The sequence below is a fragment of the Geospiza fortis genome, unplaced genomic scaffold, assembly GCF_000277835.1.
Source record: "Geospiza fortis unplaced genomic scaffold, GeoFor_1.0 scaffold17, whole genome shotgun sequence".
NCBI lineage: Eukaryota > Metazoa > Chordata > Aves > Passeriformes > Thraupidae > Geospiza > Geospiza fortis.
This window is the reverse complement of record NW_005054438.1, coordinates 831,554-850,090: the sequence shown is the minus strand read 5'-3', so window position 1 is coordinate 850,090 and position 18,537 is coordinate 831,554. Positions and strand designations below refer to the sequence as shown.

Here is an 18,537-nt window from a genome sequence, read left to right as displayed (position 1 = left end):
CAGGCCCAGGAGCAGGCTGGTGCAGAGCCTGCAGTGGGAGCAGCTCCCTCCCTCTGCCTGGCCAGAATCCCAGACAGCTCCAGGAAGACAGTGAGAAGGATCTGAAACACATCCAATATTCAGCTGAATAGGTAGCAAGACTTGAAATGAAGCCAGGTGCTGGCAAAAGCACAGCAGGCCTCAGCCTGGCAGACTAAAGGTTTTTCCCTGAAAAACAAGGGGGCAGGGAGACTCCATTGCTCCCTGCTGCCTTTCTCCCCACTTTGTCTCGCTGCTCAACCAGAGCAGAAACTATTTTTTTCCTCCAGACTTAACTACACGTGCAGTCATGGAAGTGCAGAGCTAGAAGAGCCCTACAGAGCTTGGCAGACCTTTGTCATTAACACACGGGTTTGTCCCATAGGAACACTTGGATCACAGTATTATCTCTTCCTAGGGAAAACAGCCCCAGGAATGCTGTTAGGGCACTTGGATCAAGTGCCACACACAGAGGCTGCTGCCCACCCCTCACTCACATCCCCCCACTTCATCAGCTGTCCTGTAAAAAAAAATCTTGGAAAGCAAACACCCCAACATCACAAATTATGCAAATGTACCGGGCCGACGCTTGGCAGAGCACCAAGAAGTCGGCGCTTTCATCTGAACAGTCAGAGATAATCAGAGATAAGCACACCCTGCCCCCTCCAGCCTTTGATACCTCAAACGAGCCGCGGGCTACCGGAGCCAGGCTGCTGGCAGCTGCCCTGGGCTCTTGGCTGCCACCGTTCCACCCGATCCCACACATCCCATTTACAGTTGAAACTTGAGATCAATTGAATTAACTCCACTCCTGGCAGAAACCATCAGCAGGGAAACAGGGACCTGCTAAAGCAGGTCTGCTGCTGAAGAACCACAGGGCTGCAGAGTGGGACTGCGCTGGCCTCTTGCTCGTGGCTCTTCTGGCTAAGGTTATAATTTTGTAAATAATGAAACATGAAAGGTTAACAGAATGAGTAGAATTTGGCTGATGAGCACATTGCTGACAAGGAGGGACTGTCTACCTAGCTGAGGAGATTTGCTGAATTTTTCATACAAGTGCATTTAACACAATGAAAATCACGAGATATAAGAACAATTTGGAGACACTCTCACCACTGACAGTGCCACACGGGTTGCCCAGAAAAGTTGTGCACTCCCTGCCCGTGGAAGTGTTCAGGACCAGGCTAGAAGGGGCTCTGAGCAACCTGGTCTAGTGCAAAGTGTCCCTGCCCATGGCAAAGGGCTGGAACATGATGGCCATTAAGGTCCCTTCCAACTCAAATTATTCTATGATTCATAAAAAGCAGTTAATTGGCTGAACTCTAAAATACTTGTGGATGGTTTTAGAAAGCACCAGTTATCAATTCAATGTGAAGACACATTAATTTTTTTCCTACAGACATCTGGATGTAATTTTGGTATTTTTTTTTAATTGAAATCCATTTGCTCCAGAGTAAAACTGTACAGTAACACAGCTCAGTCCAGCCTTGCAGTAAGTGATAAATGCAGCTACAAATATTCTCTCCTGTGACAGCCTTCCCACTCAGCCACTACTTCCTTACCAGCTAAAAAGAAAACACCAACCCAGCTCTGCTTTTTAGCTGGAACTTTTCCCGACCAGGACTGTTTTTAGGGAATCTTCAGTACAGCAGTGTCTGGAAAATGAAATTATTTACCCACAGCTGCCATAAAAGTAGTTTCACTTTTAATGTATTAGAGACAACAGATGCAGTTTAAGGTGCTGATGTTCAATCGTTAACACCCAAAATTTTGCAGCCTGGATGGTGCAACACCTGAAGAAACTATGTTTAAAAAGTCATGCCCCTCTTTGATTACCTGTTTTTTCAATTGAACACATTCCTTCTGTAAAAATGACCTTTCTTGTCCTCTGCAGACCACAAAAGAAATTTGTAGGTTCTTCCTAACCTTAACAGCCGAACCAAAAGCTTTATCAATTGAAAGAACCCAAACCAACCCTCCCCAACTCCTAACCCCAAGCTGCACTCTTAAAAATCCAACTTGATCGTGTAAATATTGAGAGCCTGGGGTTATTTTAGCTGAAGACATGCTTCACCAGCTCTGAAAAACAGAAGGCAAAGAATTGCTCAAAAAAATAGTTTAAGATATAAGAATTTAAAACTTTAGTCTGTCCTCACTAGATATTTAGAGAGCGGCATCCAATCTAAAGGAAAGGGATAATTTTTGTCAGATTCTTATAAAAAAAAGGCTTTATTTTGAACAAGATTTTTCATTTGGTTTTACAGTCTCAACATACATCATATTCATGGACAAGCAGCATTTTCACAGAATAAGAGCCAAATACAAAGCCACTTGGGATTAACAGTTTCAACCTAATTGACTCAGACTTCAGAAAATCCTGTATGCTGTCACTTATTTGAGGTAAAGGAATTCCATAAATTAAGATCCACTGTTCAACAGAAGAGTCAACAATGAAATATTTGAGAAGTAAGAACCTTGGGGAGGAGGGGGGAAAAAACCAAATCTTAAAGACACTGTGGGCAACAAAAGGAGGGGGAGGTAGGATTTCCACTTGGTTTGTATTGGTGAACGAACACTTGGGTCTGTCAGGTGTAAATGTTTAACCAAATTGGTGCATTTAAATTTCAAATTTGATGAATTTTACTGGTAGCACAGTCTCAAAAAGAGAACCTAACAAGATATGTCATGAGCTTAGTTCATATGCTGAATGCTGTCACTAGGCATCCATTAGAGTATCCAGTAAAATCCACTGCTTTCAGTGCCCATTCCAACATATTCCAGTTACTTGGGGAATTTTTGGGCAGCTGGACAATCAGATCTACAAAATTATACATTTGGTAGAATTCTAGAATGCTTTCTTCAGTAAAATTGTATTAGGGGAGACAGAAAAATCCACCTTCCACTATCTGTTCATGCAAAAATATACCTGTAGTGAAACAGGATTTAGATAAACAGATTAAAGCCATTACAGGGACACATCTGTACTTGTTTTAAACTTACTTTATAGAACAACTAACTTTTAAACTAGCTTTATAGAGCAAATCTTAAACCTTTTAAATACTATCCACATTGTATTAGATACTGTTTAAAAACCAAAAACTATCCTCACCTTTTGTAGTTTGAGATTTAAATTAGCTCACCAATAATCCTTAATCTCATTTAAGAGAAATATGAAACTGGATTAATATCCTGTAAACTCTAAGAACTAAATTATCCATGTGAATTCCTAATGCCCAGCAGAAATACATTTCATCTCAGTCATTTAATGCCAGGCACTGCTCAATTTCCAGTAAAGCATCGTTTGATTTATGTACTTACAACAAAACATCATGTGGAGATGGGCTTCACTGCTTGAGTGATATTTCTTCAAAAAGGGTCCTGGCACACCAAGTTCCAAAGTCTGGTTAGCCAAACCATCCAGTGGGAACAAAAAAAATTCAAATTGAACTGATACAAGAATTTAGTTTAAGAAGCAAAGCAGATTAATTTAGAAAAGCTCATTTTTGATACTGTTTTGTTTTCCAAGTTCCAGTGAGAAAAATGGTTTATACTTAAGAGGCAGAAAGAAGCTGGTTTGTTAATCATCTGACTATGTGATGCATCCATATATCCTATTTCCATTTGTTTAAAAAAGAATCACCAAGGAGATTTATCATTTAGCAAGTTATCTGGCTCAGAACTAAGGAAGCTCTAGCAAATTCTCTCCCCCACTGAAAAGCTGTGTTTTATTGCGTAGCTTTGTGTACACACAGTTCTGTTTTGCAGAAATATGGTCAATGACCAAAACTTCTTGCTACATTACACTTTGAATAAAAGCAGACATGAATGAGGTGAAACTGCAAGTCAACCATTGTACAAACTGTCTCAGAGTGCCAACATTTCCACTTGAGCTTTAATGCTTTGAGACACAACCTACAATGTTCAGTGATTGAGCAATTCCAGCTCAAAAAAAAAATAGTATTTGTGAAGGAACTGCCATCTGTCCATTAGCTGTCATCACACTCCAGACCATCAGAAAGGTGGAAATAGGATTTATTTTCCACTAACATCCAATTAGTTTTCTATGGCCTTGAATGCTAACAAAATGCTCTTTATTAAATGACAGGTAGGAGAGCATAGATTAGAAAAAAATCTGTTAAGGACTTTGATCCTTGCATTCAGGACCTTGCATTTCCTTCAATAGCACTTCTCTATTATGTTGCATGGAGCATAATTTTGGTGGGTTTTTTTTCACAAAAGCCTCACCTGCCTATTATGAATCATTGCAATAAAAATACTATCTTTTTCCACACTGCACTAGGCAACTTTCTTTCCAGCTAAAGAAAGGAGTTTAGTCAAGAATTATAAAAACCTGAACTATGAACTCTGGCACAGCCAGGAGCAGCCACTCAACTATGCCAGAGTGCTTAGAAAATAGGCAGCCAGGAGTAGCAACTCAACTACTCCAGAGTGCTTAGAAAATAGGCTTTAGATTTTACACCAAGAAATTGGATTTATTGTAAATGCCACAGTCACATTGATAGACAGAGCACAGACTTCTGGTAACAAACAAACATACATTTTTGTAACTAAGCATTTCTACTCAGTAAATAAATGCATTTCGCACAGCCTTCCTCTTAAATGTGCCTAAACTAACCTAAATAAGCAGACAGCATAGCAGAAAAGGGAAACTTATGTAAGTAACTGTTTCTTAAGCAGTATATTATTTTTACTATGTATATAATATTTTATATTATATACACACACATTTTCATCAACAGTTCAAATTATACCCGAATAAAATTAAAAAAAACCCAAACCAGAACTGGCGCTCCTCCAATACATTTACCACCTTTCCCTCAGGCAGGCTTATCCAGGTATTTGTCAAGATAGAGGAATGACAGTTAAAAAGACTCCCCCCACAAGAAACAAGTTACACAAAGAATACTGTATCACTACAAATTTTTTATTCAGAAGCCCATCTTTAAAAAAAATGTCATTATGAACTTGTTTGGTCAAACTACAACACTTTCTAGCAGACATACAGTAAAAATGGCATGGCTCAGAATCGACCGGATCGTTCGCGATCCCTTGACCGCCTCCTGTCACGCTCGCGGCCGCCGCCTCCTCCTCCGCCGCCACGGCCGCGATCTCTGGATCGAGACCGGCGCTCGCGGGACCTCGACCTGGATCGATGCCTTCAAAGAGAGTTTGGACATTTTATTGTTTCACCCCACGCAGTGATTTACTTGCAGTACCACACAGTGGAACATGTGATTAAGAATGGGAGTGATGAGGGAGAAGAAAGGCAGCGTGTCATTAGAAGGATTGGTTAATTGGCACTCGGGCTGCAAAGCACGATGTATTTACAAAGTGCTCAAATTTCATGCTGGGGGGTCAGCACAAACAGGTACAAGAATTGGCTGCTCCCTGCAGTCATCTCTTACAATGGATGTGCAAACCCTAAGGAGAGGCATGGTTACACTGCTGTTATTTAAAGCAGAAGAAGGGGACACCTGCTTTGGCAGACAGGAATAGCTCTTAGCAACACGCACCAAAAGCCTACAGCTGCTTCTAAGTCCACTTGTATTAAATCAATTGCATTAAGTAGCAATTACAATCCAGTTCTCTGTTGTTGCTCCCTCTACCTGATTTCTACCCCTCCAGGACACGAGCACTGGCAAATTATCTTTCCTGCCTCTTAGGTTGATACGTTCAGGAAGGGAGCTAAAACCACCCAGAACACACTGCTAATCAGAGCCACTACCAATCAGCATTACTAAACCTGAGAGTTCCAGATTTGTAACAGTGATCAAAAGGTTAATATAAAAACACACTTGGTCTTTTTCATAAAGCATTCAAATACATGAAAAAATTACTTAGCCACAAATACATGTGGCTAAGCAACACAATCTATGTTTTTCAAAATTAAATTCATCCTTACAGATTCTGAAACACTGCCAATTAGAGATGTTTACAGGAAAAACACATTCACAATCTCAGCCTCCTTGATTGAGAGAAATCTACAAAAATCATACTCTATTATAAAAGCAAGATCAAAGATTTTATATGCCTATTCTAAACAGCAAGGTCTTAAATGCAACCAGATTGAATCCAGTTCCAAGTGAACCATCATAGTAACAGCAGTGGTAAAAGTCTTTCTGCAAGGTACCTCACTAAATGAATAATTTAATACATAATGAAATGTCGTTATCCATTTTTTTTATCATTAAGTGAAATTACTTCTCCTTTCTCCTACTGGGAATTCCTATCCAGGTACCCACTGTGAAGCTTTTAAAAGTGAGCTCCATACAGTGACTGGCTGGTATTAACAGTAAGAAATAAATACAGGCTACCACATGTCACCATTAACAGTTAAAGGCAAATAAAGCTGGGTCCTTAGTATAATCTGTAGATATTCTTGACTGCACATAATGCTGAAAGCTCCAATCTGATGCTGCCAAAATGCCCACACCAAGTAGCCTGCACCTAACAAAGGCCATGAGCAAACATTTAGAAGAGAATAAAACAGAAGAAGCATAAAGCAACTTCTACCAAGTGATGTCCATCTGTACCTGAACAGGTAGGGCCTATGTCCTCAATAACTCAGTGTCGTCTTCTCCTTTGAACCCTGTCTGCCACTCCAACCTTCAGAATCCATAGCATTGCAGAACAAGAAGCACCATGTTTTTAGAGCCCTACTCCTTTGTTGGAAACTGGCCACTTGCCAGCATGACTTGATGCCCTTTGGCATGTGCCAGAAATGTGTCAGAAAAAACAAGAGGACTTGGCACAAGCTTAAAGATTTGCCTTCAGATTTTTCAGCAACTGATCCTTAAATTACTTGTTTTAGCAGTGTTTAAAAACAAACTTACTTTTTACGACGCCGCCCATACAACTCGCGCCTTAACTCTCGAGAAATGGGCTTCAAATGCATAAAGTTGCAGAAACCTCCTCGTGTACACTCTCTGAAACAGAATTCAAGAGGCACAGTTACAATTCCCAGCTCTGCACTATCTGCTAAGACCTCAACACCTCTAATATTAAACACAGTAAATTACGAACATCATTTACTGACACTGCTGCACTTCTAGGAGAAAATCCCCAAAAGATGGCAGAAGTCAAGAGGTTCACTGCAGGTTCTCTGACCGTGATATTTTCTGAAAAATCCCTTTGCCAGGATTTCTTTTCCCGGGAAGATGAGAAGCCTCAGCTTCTCCATGTTTTGCTGCTCTGGACTGTGGTCTAGACATTGTTTATCCCAACATGTGAATTGTTTTAATTAATGGCCAATCAGGGCCAGCTATGTCCGACTCTCTGAGTCAGTCATGAGTTTTCATTATTCATTCTTTTTAAGCCTTCTGATGCATCCTTTCTCTTTCAGTATAGCATTCTTTTAATATATATTATAAAATAATAAATCAGCCTGCTGAGAACTTGGGAGTCAGATTCTCACCTCTCACCTTGTCCTGGGGACCCTCACAAACACCACAGCCCTCCACACTACTAGTACCTCAAGTGGTTTTCTTCCTGCACTCAGCTCCACGAAATCCACACCCAAGCACCCTCCCTGCTGCCCAAGGCAAGAGAAAGGCCCTGCTTTATTTACCCCATCTCGTATTGACGGCAGCAGGCCTCTCTGAAGTCAGTCACAGGGGAGAGCTCGGCATGGATGGGCTGCCCGTTGAACCAGCGATTGTTCAGGTCGATCACGGCCTTCTCGGCATCTTCCTCACGGCGGAACTGAAAGCAAAATCAGCTTTTCAGAGAAGCAACAGCAGGAGATAAAAGATTCCTATCACATCAGTTGTGTGATAGCTGAGGCTTAGGGTTCCAGTAATGAAATTAGAAGCTACTTCAGATTTCTTGGACAGTCCATCAAAGCTTTTCATTAGCTGGGACTCAAGGGCTAATCAAAACATTGATTTTCCTCTTCATTATGCTCTGTTTGGTCTCTCAAGTGGGAAAGTTAGTCAATACAAGATACTGTGTTTTCTTAGTACAGCTTTAAACCAAGAGAATGCTTATAAATAGTTTCTGTAGCACCGTACTCCTGATGTAATGCATTTTTTCAAACATTTAAGAGAAATTTATATAAAAACTGGAGACCGCATTAATTTAAATGAGAATTTACAAAAATCAGATAATGTTTTATGATGTAATTATATGTATTATGTATTTTAATGTAAATTTTAAATTTGAAATGTCTTTTCACAGGGATTTTTTTAAAACAAGTTTTTTTTCTGATTATGACCTACACAGTAAAGAATTTCAGGTGTGAAAATACTTTCCAGCTGAGGGAAAGTACAGCCAAAATATTCAAAGGAACGCTCTCACACCTCCCCCTCACTGTGAACACACAGTAAAATTTCTGCAGGTGACAATTTTGTACTCGTTATTCAAGAGATACCAATGACCTTTTTAAAAGTTAAACCTAAGTGCTCCAGTTGCACGTTGAACAGAACAGGTACTGCCAAATTTAACTTGGTCACAGATACTGTGTTTAACTGGGAAGTTAGAAAATTACTGCACCTGCGGTGTATAAAACCTCTCTCACACTGAGGTGCTTCAAGGGCAGCATGATGCTAAACTAATCCAAACCAACGCTGCCAAACTAAACAGTCTAGTAGTGGTGACTGTTTATAACTATGTAAAAGAAAAAAAACATTTATATTTCTGAAAATTACATGGATTTTGACTATCAAGAAAGCTTCTCAAAATTCATTAAAATTTCTTTTGGATTCCTTTAACATTTTTACTCTAAATTGTGAAGTTGGAGAATAGCTTATATACTGAAGAGCTTTCCTAGTAAAATGTAATCTACAATCACACAGCAGCTTTTACAATTCTAAATCAATAAACACCACCCCCCCGCTTGAATGAACAACTCCTCATCCTACCTTTACGTATACATTTCCAACTAGGTGATCTCCAAGGTTATCACAAACGTTCATCTCCTCAACTTCGCCGTATTTCTCCTCCATTTCTGTGAAGACCTCCTAAGCACAAAGCAATCCAAGCACAAGTTTGCAGCACATTACTTGTAAGTACACAAATATTGCATCTACCTCTAAGTAAGTATAAAAAAAGACCTTCCTTGGAAAAAAGCAAGATCGCTTGATTTTTTTTTTTTTTCATTTTGGGATTTAAAATCAATACTTTCTTGGCCATCTATAAGCACAGCACTACCAAGATAGAAAAAAAACCTATGGAAAACACACACAGCATTTACAGAATACACAAGATGCACTGAAAACACAACACAGAAACTCTGATGCTAGCTTCAAGTACCTTGTTTTTATATAAATAATTGAGAATACTTAAAACTTATTTTAAAAAGGAGATTATGCAATCTAAATGCTACGTCACTTAAACTGCTGATGTTAAACAAAGACTATTTCAAGCAGTCCAATTAAGGTCAAACTAACCAATGGTTACACCAGGAAATATTTAATATAAAGCTGTATGTTTTATAGAAACACCCAAGGAAATAAAGTGGTTTTTTCCTGAATCTGTCCAATTGTGCTATCCACTACATCCATTTAACTTATCTGTGGTGACAAATCCAGGGACACTGTAATGCACCTTTACATACCTCAAAGAACTCATCATAATGTTCCTGCATTTCAACATCGCTCACAGCACCTGCAAAAGTCAAAGAGTCAGAGTGATTAGAGCCTGCCAATAAGGAAGGGGAGATTTTGATCAAACTACGAAACAATCTAGAGAGGCCATCTGGAGCATGAGAGACACCATATAGCATGGAGCTAACTAACAGGAATATTGCAAAATAAGGATGTGTGAAGAGCTTTGAGTCCCCAAAGTATCTGTCAAAATATTACATTGGTATGATTAAATCAAAGCAAGTTTTAATCAGAGCCAAAGCAGTATGCCACAAATTTAAAGGGGAAAAGAATTACTCTGAAATATCACTTAAAATTTAATGTACAGTCCCACTCTCTAGCTACCAACAATTTTACCTAAACAGAAGGCAAGTGCTTTGTTACAATTCCATACCTTAAAATATTACTAAAATTTAGTATTCCTCTTCCTAATAGCAGAAATTTATGCCTACTTCTCCAGCATATCCACTAGAATTTGAGAGCTCACAATAGCCCAGATTTTATTTTGAATTTGCTGAAAATAGTCATTGAAATGACACACTTTTCTCAGTGCCCTCAATGCTTTGCAACAGCGAGCCATTTTCTAGTTTAAGTCTGAGTGTCACTCCATTTTTCTGTAGTCCTGCAGAACACCTTTCAGTGCAAGACAAGCCAGCCTTATATTCAAATTAAGATTATTTTCATGCTACAAGCTGGACTTCAAAAACAAGTGCTGCTTGCCTGCTGCTACAAACCCAACATAAGTGTGGCTTCTTTTTCAAAGCATTAAATGTATAAAAATCAGTTTCATTTATTTCTTCCAGTCTACAGCACTTTTAACAAGCTGTATACATTAAAGCCATTAGATTAGCTCTTCAGCAGTTAAGTGGTTTATTAAGATCAAGCGCAGCAGTTTTACAACAAACCCTGCATTTTATGCTAGGAAAATGTGCTAGTGTTTAAAACTACAAACCAGACTGGTTTAGTTAACAGAATGTGAAAGACAAGAAACTGAGCCAATAAGGCTGAGTTTATTCATTTTCAGGCTGGTATGAAAAAAATTTCTGGCTAGTATTACCACTTGGACAAACTTTATGTTTTTCTTCAAAGGCTCTAATATTAACCAGCCACACTCTCTGGAACTGGTGTTCTTCCACCCAGCTCACCTCCACAGGAGGCTAAGGGGCATTTGGTTTATAGTTTAGGCTGACAGTGTTTCTGCATTTGAGACATGTTTGCTCTTAAGAAATTTCTTCTCCCCCATGGTTATAGCAAATTAAGGAATATCAAATATTAAACCAGTAATTCTAGGCAGTTTAATACTTAACTATATTCTCAAGGTTCTGCCAACATCACTGATAACAGCTTACTAACACCTAAGGATTTTTGGTTTTGTTTCTAAAGGTATCACAGGGGCTCTGGAAGTCTCAGTGGAATAACTACTTTTTACCAGATGGACAAGTGCTAAAAATGTTTTTTGGTCAAATTAGGATATCACAGGCAACAGTTATTTAATGACTACTTCAATGACCTTCTAAAGTGGGAAGTATACATATGACAGGTTTTACAAACATCAATATTCCAGGGCTAATGGTATCTGAACCATGAGAAGCCCAATTACTAATTAAAATACTCAGAAAAACTATTGCTGTTCCAAACTAAGGTTAATCCTCTACGACGGCAATAGAAAGGAAGACAGTTAAGCAACAATGACAAGGCATTAAATAGCTACCCAAGTTATCCATTTAAAATACATGCAATACTTAAGTAGGGACAAATATCAAAAACCAAGGAGCCAGGAGTTTCAGCAAACCTACTGCTTGCAGAGCTCCAGCTCTACCCCAGGAGGTACAGTCAGGCTCTGGCACACAGCTACTGGCTTGTCACAACAAACTAGAGTTGGATACCAGCATTTACAACACTGGAGGATCTGTGCAGGACTCTTGCAGCTGTAAATCTAAACAGCTCCACAGACCAAACTGCTGTAACTCTGTGCAAATTAGTTACCAGCGCATTGAGAGTTCAGGGAGAGCGTGGAAACACCCAACCAGAAATGTTCTGGTCTACTGAAACAGCATTAACTACTAAGCATCTGCAAGGAAAGAGCCTACGAACCAATGGAACTGGTCAAGCATCTAGACAAAATGACACAGCTCATTTACATGTCCAGCTTGACTGTGTGACAAAAAGACAAATTACATAATAGAGCCATTATTGCTTTTAGAAGCAACAAAGACAGTGTTGACTGTTAAGTTAGTGGCCGATTCACAGAGCACTTCTAATCAAATGCTGGTAACTAATCTGAACTGGTCTATAAACCAACAGTCAAAAATTAAAAAAAAAAAAAAAAGAATAGCCAAACAAAGCTTTATTACCACACAGTAAATACTCACTTCAACAAGAAAGATTAGTTAGAAAAGAACACCGACCCTTTTTTGGTTCTAAGACTTTTTTTTTTTAATCTTATTTTAATATCGATGATTCAATTACAATGATAAATCAGTTAATCGCCGATCAGCAATCCTGGGCATTAATTGCTGCCAGTCTCACAGGAGATGTGTTTGCTTATGCCCATTTGTATCTCAGGAGGAGTCATTAAATTACTTCATGACCATACCCAAATGCCTTCCCCTTCTCAAAAGTACTTTAAAAAAATACTTGTCTTAGGTAAATATGCCAAATGGCATCAGAATTTGAATTTTCAATATATGGAAAGAATTTTAAGCATGCACCCATCCAAAAAGGACAGCTGCCAGAAGGGGTCAGTCAGTCATGGTGTGTTCTTCCAAAGTGCACTCCCTAAATGGAAGCTGCATTAACCTAGGACAAATTTATGCATGCAGTCTGAAAAGTTTCAGTTCAAGTTCTCTTAACATTTACAGAGCAGGACATTTGTTCTGAATGAAGTCAATGTGTCACTGTCCTGCTCTTTTCGACAGTGGAACCTAATGGATAGCACAAAACATACAGAAAACCATTCCTAGGATGCAGGCAACTGGCAGGGAGAGAGGTGACAGGAAGAAAGCAGTGCAACCAACACTGCTTCACAGGGGAAGTACAATTTTAACCCTTTTTGATTTAATAGCTGGTATTCAGATTGCCCCATAGTTTCGGGAGCAGGGAGGAAGGTAGTGGGACAAAAAAAAATTGGGGCTTTTTTTTTGGGTTTTTTTTTGTGTTTGTTTTGAACACATGTAACGAAACGTGGTCAGTTTGATCTGTTAAACTAAAATGGCAGACCAGTTTAAGTCGACACTGAGCTCTGACAATCAAGCCCAGGGAACCAGTGAAGGAACTTGTATGAACTTACAGCGCAAACCGTCAGCAGACTGGGAAGAGTTTTGAGGGTTACGGTAAATGTTCAAGAGGGCAATGGTCTGAAATACAAAACGCAACAACTTTATATTATGGAAAATAATTTTAACAAGAAACTGGTTTCCTTTAGGGTCGCTTTAGTCGAGTCTGTGCTGAAAGAGAGGTGGTTATTCTCTCCCAAACAGGAGAACTTGTACTTAGCTGGTGACCTTTCTATATCAACCTAACACTGTAAAGTAATAGAGATTTCATGATACTCCATTATTGTATTCTTAATTTCACTCTATTCACCAATATTACTATAAAGGGGTTTTGCATGATTTCAGACAACTCTGAAAATAGGTGGCAGCCAAATGCAGCAGTCACGTTACAAGCATAATAATTTTAATTTGGTATTACTGAATGGCTTCTTAGTAGCAAAATCCCAGGAAAGGAAGTAATACAATAATTAGAGCATAACATGAAATCTCCATTTTCCTAAAAAAGTTAAGATGAAAGAAAACCCAGTTTTGGGACTTACCGTACATATATACCTATTTTTTTTTTTTTGGTGTTAAATCAAGAATTTGAGAAATGTCTGCAGTTTAACCCTTTCAAAAGAATGCAGTGTTACCAAGTAACCAAGTTTCACTTTGCAGCACAAAAGGGAATCTGCATCAAGTCCAATTTGTGCAGCCCTTTCTGCACTCAGAATTGCAGACATTCCACAAATTCTTGATCTGTGCGCAAGAAGAGTTCCGTCACTTGTCCTGTTTGCAACAGCTTTATGTCAGCAGCTCAGAAGCCAACATTATTTTATCATAATTAGGAGTGGGCTCTTTAACACCATTCTTTAAAAAAATTTCTCCAACTGTGGGACTTACAGTGTGAGCCGTCAGCCGTCTGTGCACTGTTTTGGGGGTTACGATAGATGTTTTGAATCAAGATGGTCTGCGGGGAAAAAAAATAAAAAGGGGAATTCTACTGGCTGCTGTGCATATAATAGACAATTGCAAAGAGACAACTTGTTTGCAAACAGCTAAAAGTCATATTTTATCCTTAAGATTTCCTTTTGTATTTGTAGAGTATCTTCCAAAATTGCATCCAGACCATCATATTATGAAAACAGTTTTAATTAACCACCAAGAAAGAGCTGCATTTGTCTCAACAGCTAGCCTCAAAATGGGAGGTGTGAGGCCCAGTAACCTAAAATGTCACACGAGGTACTCTGGAGATGCCTAAACTTTTGAGAGCAGATTCACTACTGCAAGTCTAGGGGGGAAAAAAATAAGTGTTACGTGCACAGCATGTAATACATAATGTCACAGTGTCCAAAATGCTACACCAGACCATAAGGCCTTTAGGCAACTGCTACATCTCGTTTTGTGCATCAGGGTTTTCTTGGTGGAATTTCTGTTTAAATAATATAATAGCATCATAGGTTCACATGTTTCCGATCCTTCAAATAAGGACAATATCCTTTTAGCCCTTCTGCTTTTTACTTGAAGAATTAGCCCAGGCAGACTTGAAACCTTACATTTGTACCGTTCTTCTTAAAATCAAGTTGTCTGAAAAAACAAACCATGTTTAAGTTAGTAAACTAATATTACAAAAAAATTCCAAACGTCCATATCACTGTAAGCAGCTCAAAAATGGAGATTTGATTACTTAAAATACAAGCTCAATGTTAGTCAGTATGAATGGCAATCCCCAAGTAACTTTAGCTTAGACATTATTATTATTAGTCACAGTAAGAATACAGAGCTTAAAGAAGTCAGAGGACCAGCAATGTCACATCTACGGACACTACCCATTTAACATGTAAAAAAAAAATACAACTGTACCATCACATTTAAAATCACACACTTGTTTTATTACAGGTCCAGCCATACCAACCAAAGTTTTGTGCTTCTGTGGCCCAGGTTTAAACTACCTGTGCTTTAGCCTACAGCTGGAGAGTGCCAGAAACAGGCATCTTGTTAGGGTGTTTCTGCTGATGGGGGTAATTTGATCACCCTGGATTGTGTGACCTTTCCTAACACAGCTCTTCTGTAAAGCAGCTGCACCAGCAAGAGCTGCACAAGGTTAAAACACTGTGCTGGTAACTTCCCATTAGCAGGATGTTTGCTCTGTTTTCTATCACAGCTGATTGTCAACCTGCACACAAATAAAGATTTCTGCAGACCCCACACAGTGCCAGGGACCTGGGAGATGGCACAGCACAGCTGCCAGCACGAGGCTGTGCAGTCCCAGACATCCCTGGCTGAATGGGATGTGCCCTGCTGGCTGACCCACTGCAGCTGGCATTGCTAAGCACAGCCTAAAGCAAAGCTAAAGGCTGCTCTGACAGAAAGCTGTAGTTGCACACAAACTTTTATTGGTAAAAAGAAAAAGTAAGATTTGAGGGTTTTTTTTGTTGGGTTTTTTAACTTAAAAGACAACTACTGTGGAAACTCTCAGCTTTAGGAATATTTTTTCCTAGTCAATGACCTAAATTTAGTTCTCTAAATAACCAACTGCACTTCAACTTGTGCTCCATGTAGGTCAGCAACATGGGATAGTTTTGAAAATGGACAATACTCATTTGAAATACAATATCTGCATTACAGAATTTTAAAATCCCAGAAGCAAAGAGGTGTTTTTGTTGCTTAAGTACCAGAAGTCCCTATGCACCACTAACCTTGACATTCTCCCCTAGAAGTCCCCCTGCTCACTCACAGTTTACCTTGATCCTAGCTCTGAACCTGTCACATGGATACTACTCCCCTCCCTAATTTCTCCCCAAACCAGCATCAGCTCACATTTCTCATCAACTCTGCTCCTAAGCAGATTAAATGAACTTGCAGGAGACCCTGCAGTTATGTGAATTGTTTCTATGTAATGTTAAAATTACTGCAGTTGAAAAATGCAGTAACTTTCAAAGGCACTATTGCTCATGTACAAAATTCCCAAAGAAATTCATCTGTGTACCTTGACAATCAGCATTGATAGAAAGAGGGGAAAAATACATTTCTCTAGGAATGTAATTTGTGAATATTGTACAGCTCATAATAATAACAATAATGAAAACCCTGTCACTCCCTGCACCTTTTCAGATTTATTTTTATTTCTGGCAGACATGCAGTCACACATCATGTCTCTTAATAATATTCACTGAGCCAAAGATTAAACAATCTGTCATGCCAATTGACAATTCACCCTCAGCAACCAGGCAAGTTGTTTTCAATAACCATTTCTTCCACATTCAAAGGAAGTATGCAAGTCACTCTTGAAACTAAAGAGCCTGGGTCAGAGAGCAAGTGTAATGACAGATGAGTCACTTTTATTCATTAATTAGTTTTCTTTTATTATATGCATAAAAGATTGAAGTTCCCACCTTTGGGACAGGTGGAATGAGCTGCCTTTGTCTGTGATTTAAGAACTCTGGGATGGTTTAAGTGCCTGAACACCACTGAGAAGGCACACTCACCTGAAAGTTAGCACTGGTTGGTCTCTACTACAGGCAAGCTTACAACAGCATCGCTTCCTGCAGCCATTAAGGGTGACAGGAGATAATTAGAAATGCTGGGAGAAGTAAATGGAACACCCCAAAAAAAAAAAGCAAAGACCCAGATAAACTGGGGCTAAAACTGAACTAATTAATCTGGAGCTTGGTAATTATTCACTTGTATCTGAGAATCTATTGTTTTAAAGAAGCCAGAGTATATTTCCACAAGAAAGAGAAAAAAGGGGAAACAAACCTGGCTAAATGTTGGTTTGTTGTGCAACCGAGAACATCTGTCTCCATGGCGACAAGCTCCAATTTTGAAATAAAATGAGCAGTTGACTCTGCAAGAAAAAAGTGAATAAGGTAGTTACACACTGGCACAGAAACCAACAATTTGAAAAAAGCCTATGCCCTAAATGTCTTTATCTTGATGTGGATAAGTAACACAGAGAAAAACCCACATCAAAACTGTACAGGAAAGCATTCCAACCAACCTGTCCATATTCATTCCTTTTACCCCTAATTCACAGCCAGTATCTGACCAATTTCCCCCAAAGTGGCTTCATGATTCACCACACACAAGTGATCTCTGGTTTATCTTCTGCTTCTCCATTCTTGCCTGTACATCAGTTTCAGTGGGTGATGGGATGGAAAGTAACAAGAAAAACGGTCTGAAAGTGACACTGGGAGCTCTGTGGCTGAGATGATGCAGCCCCGGGTCCAGGCAATAAAATTTGATTTAAAACTGACACAGTTGCACCTCTCTCACGTTTATAAACCACCTGTTTAAATCATACTCTAAGGGTAACTCAGGCTGCTACCAACACAGTATCCAAATAATTCAGGGAAGAGAAAATCATGTTACAGAAAGAATACACATAAACAAAATAAATCCATTTAGTTAAGCTATTTCCATGAATATAATGAATGATTTTAAGAGTAAGCTGCTTTTTGTTTTAAACCACAAGCTTTTCTTGAATGATCCATCTCAGGACACCTTGATAATAATCTGGATTTAGAAATGCTACTGAAACTCCCACAAAAAGGTGTAATTCACATAGTATGATGAAAGAAAACCACAAGGAGTTTAGTTACCTTGACAGGGAAAGGCAAAATTCTGAAGGGCAAGGAAACTATGATGGGCTATATATGGGTAAATGAAATATTAGAATTCTCCTGGAAGAAAAATTATTATTCCCATAATTAACACCAATTATTTTACACAGTTCTGTGTAACCAACATCAAGTCATGGAGGGGAGAATTATTAAAGTACTAAAGCACATCTGATCTCTAGCAAAGCATTCTACTGTAAAATTGCAACATGCTCACTCTTCATTATGTTTTTGAAAACAAACACTTAGCATGATAAAATACTTACTGTCTTTTCTGAACTCTAACCTGAAACAAAAAGAAATACCTAACTACAAAATTTCCAGTAGTGCCTCCAACTTCAGCACCTTCTGGAAGGTTCCGTTTGCTTTTTTTAACAGAAAAAAAGAGCTGCACAGGAATTTCATGCCTGATTAAAACTCTGGAACTGTAATGCATTAAATTCCTATGTATCTCCTTTGTGTGAAAGGATGCTACAGTAACAGAGCTCAAAAGAGAGGCTGCAGACACTGCTTTCCTGGAATGGCAGCGCTACAGAGCAGAGCAGAAGCCCCACGGCCAGGGGCTGACAAGAGTAATTTAGTCCAGCAGCACATCGATGCCCCCTTTTCATTTTTACGAGTGGAAAAACACGCCGGTTTGGTCAGGCCGATGGTGACCAAATTTTCGTTAGGAGGGTTTTGTGTGTGTGCTTCCAACAACCAGAGAAACTACAGGCGTTCCCGGACGCGTGGAAGGCTGCAGGCAGAAGCCTGTAGGATCAGGATGCAGCAGTCGGGGAAATCCTCCGCACCCTGGGGAGGGGGGAGAAATAACCAGTCGCTGTCCTTGCAGCAGAGCGGGAGCTCTCAGGCTGCTGCGAGGCTCAGGGACACGAACAAAAGGGGGAACAGGAGGAGGAGGAGGTGGCGCTTTCTGGCAGGAGGCGGCGGGAAGCTCCGGCACCCAGCGGCCCCGGCAGGAAGGCGCAGCCGCGGGAGGAAGGGGGGAGGGCGGAGGGAGGACGGGGGAGGGCGGCAGCGCGCCACGAGGCGCGGCACACCCTC

The 18,537-nt window shown here is 39.7% G+C and overlaps 1 protein-coding gene across 5 annotated transcripts; it reads right to left on the bottom strand.

Annotated features, from left to right (window-relative positions):
* Positions 1 to 2,226: 2,226 nt before the first annotated feature.
* On the bottom strand, positions 2,227 to 18,483 carry U2AF1 (U2 small nuclear RNA auxiliary factor 1). Of its 5 annotated transcripts, none has more exons than XM_031062160.1 (9): positions 17,760 to 18,469; positions 16,634 to 16,721; positions 16,363 to 16,419; positions 13,778 to 13,844; positions 9,593 to 9,642; positions 8,898 to 8,996; positions 7,607 to 7,740; positions 6,873 to 6,965; positions 2,227 to 5,195 (listed from the first exon to the last, which is right to left on the bottom strand). In XM_031062160.1, the coding sequence occupies exons 5-9, from the start codon at positions 9,620 to 9,622 to the stop codon at positions 5,060 to 5,062; spliced, it is 492 nt and encodes a 163-aa protein (XP_030918020.1). In that variant the 5' UTR covers positions 9,623 to 9,642; positions 13,778 to 13,844; positions 16,363 to 16,419; positions 16,634 to 16,721; positions 17,760 to 18,469; the 3' UTR covers positions 2,227 to 5,059. The 5 variants fall into 5 exon arrangements, with proteins under 5 accessions (XP_030918020.1, XP_030918019.1, XP_005427282.1 ...); XM_031062159.1 differs by lacking the exon at positions 17,760 to 18,469 and adding an exon at positions 12,910 to 12,976 and having other exon boundaries at positions 16,634 to 16,716; XM_005427225.2 differs by lacking the exons at positions 13,778 to 13,844; positions 16,363 to 16,419 and adding an exon at positions 12,910 to 12,976 and having other exon boundaries at positions 17,760 to 18,482.
* Positions 18,484 to 18,537: the final 54 nt, after the last annotated feature.

Excerpts from the sequence above, each read along its gene's own strand:
- U2AF1 (XM_005427227.3), bottom strand. The coding sequence starts at position 17,929 with ATGCATTACAGTTCCAGAGTTTTAATCAGGCATGAAATTCCTGTGCAG. Across the intron at positions 13,845-16,633 it reads ACAAACCAACATTTAGCCAG|ACCATCTTGATTCAAAACAT; the intron begins GTTTGTTTCCCC and ends TTTTCCCCGCAG. Across the intron at positions 5,196-6,872 it reads TATGGGCGGCGTCGTAAAAA|GCATCGATCCAGGTCGAGGT; the intron begins GTAAGTTTGTTT and ends CTCTCTTTGAAG.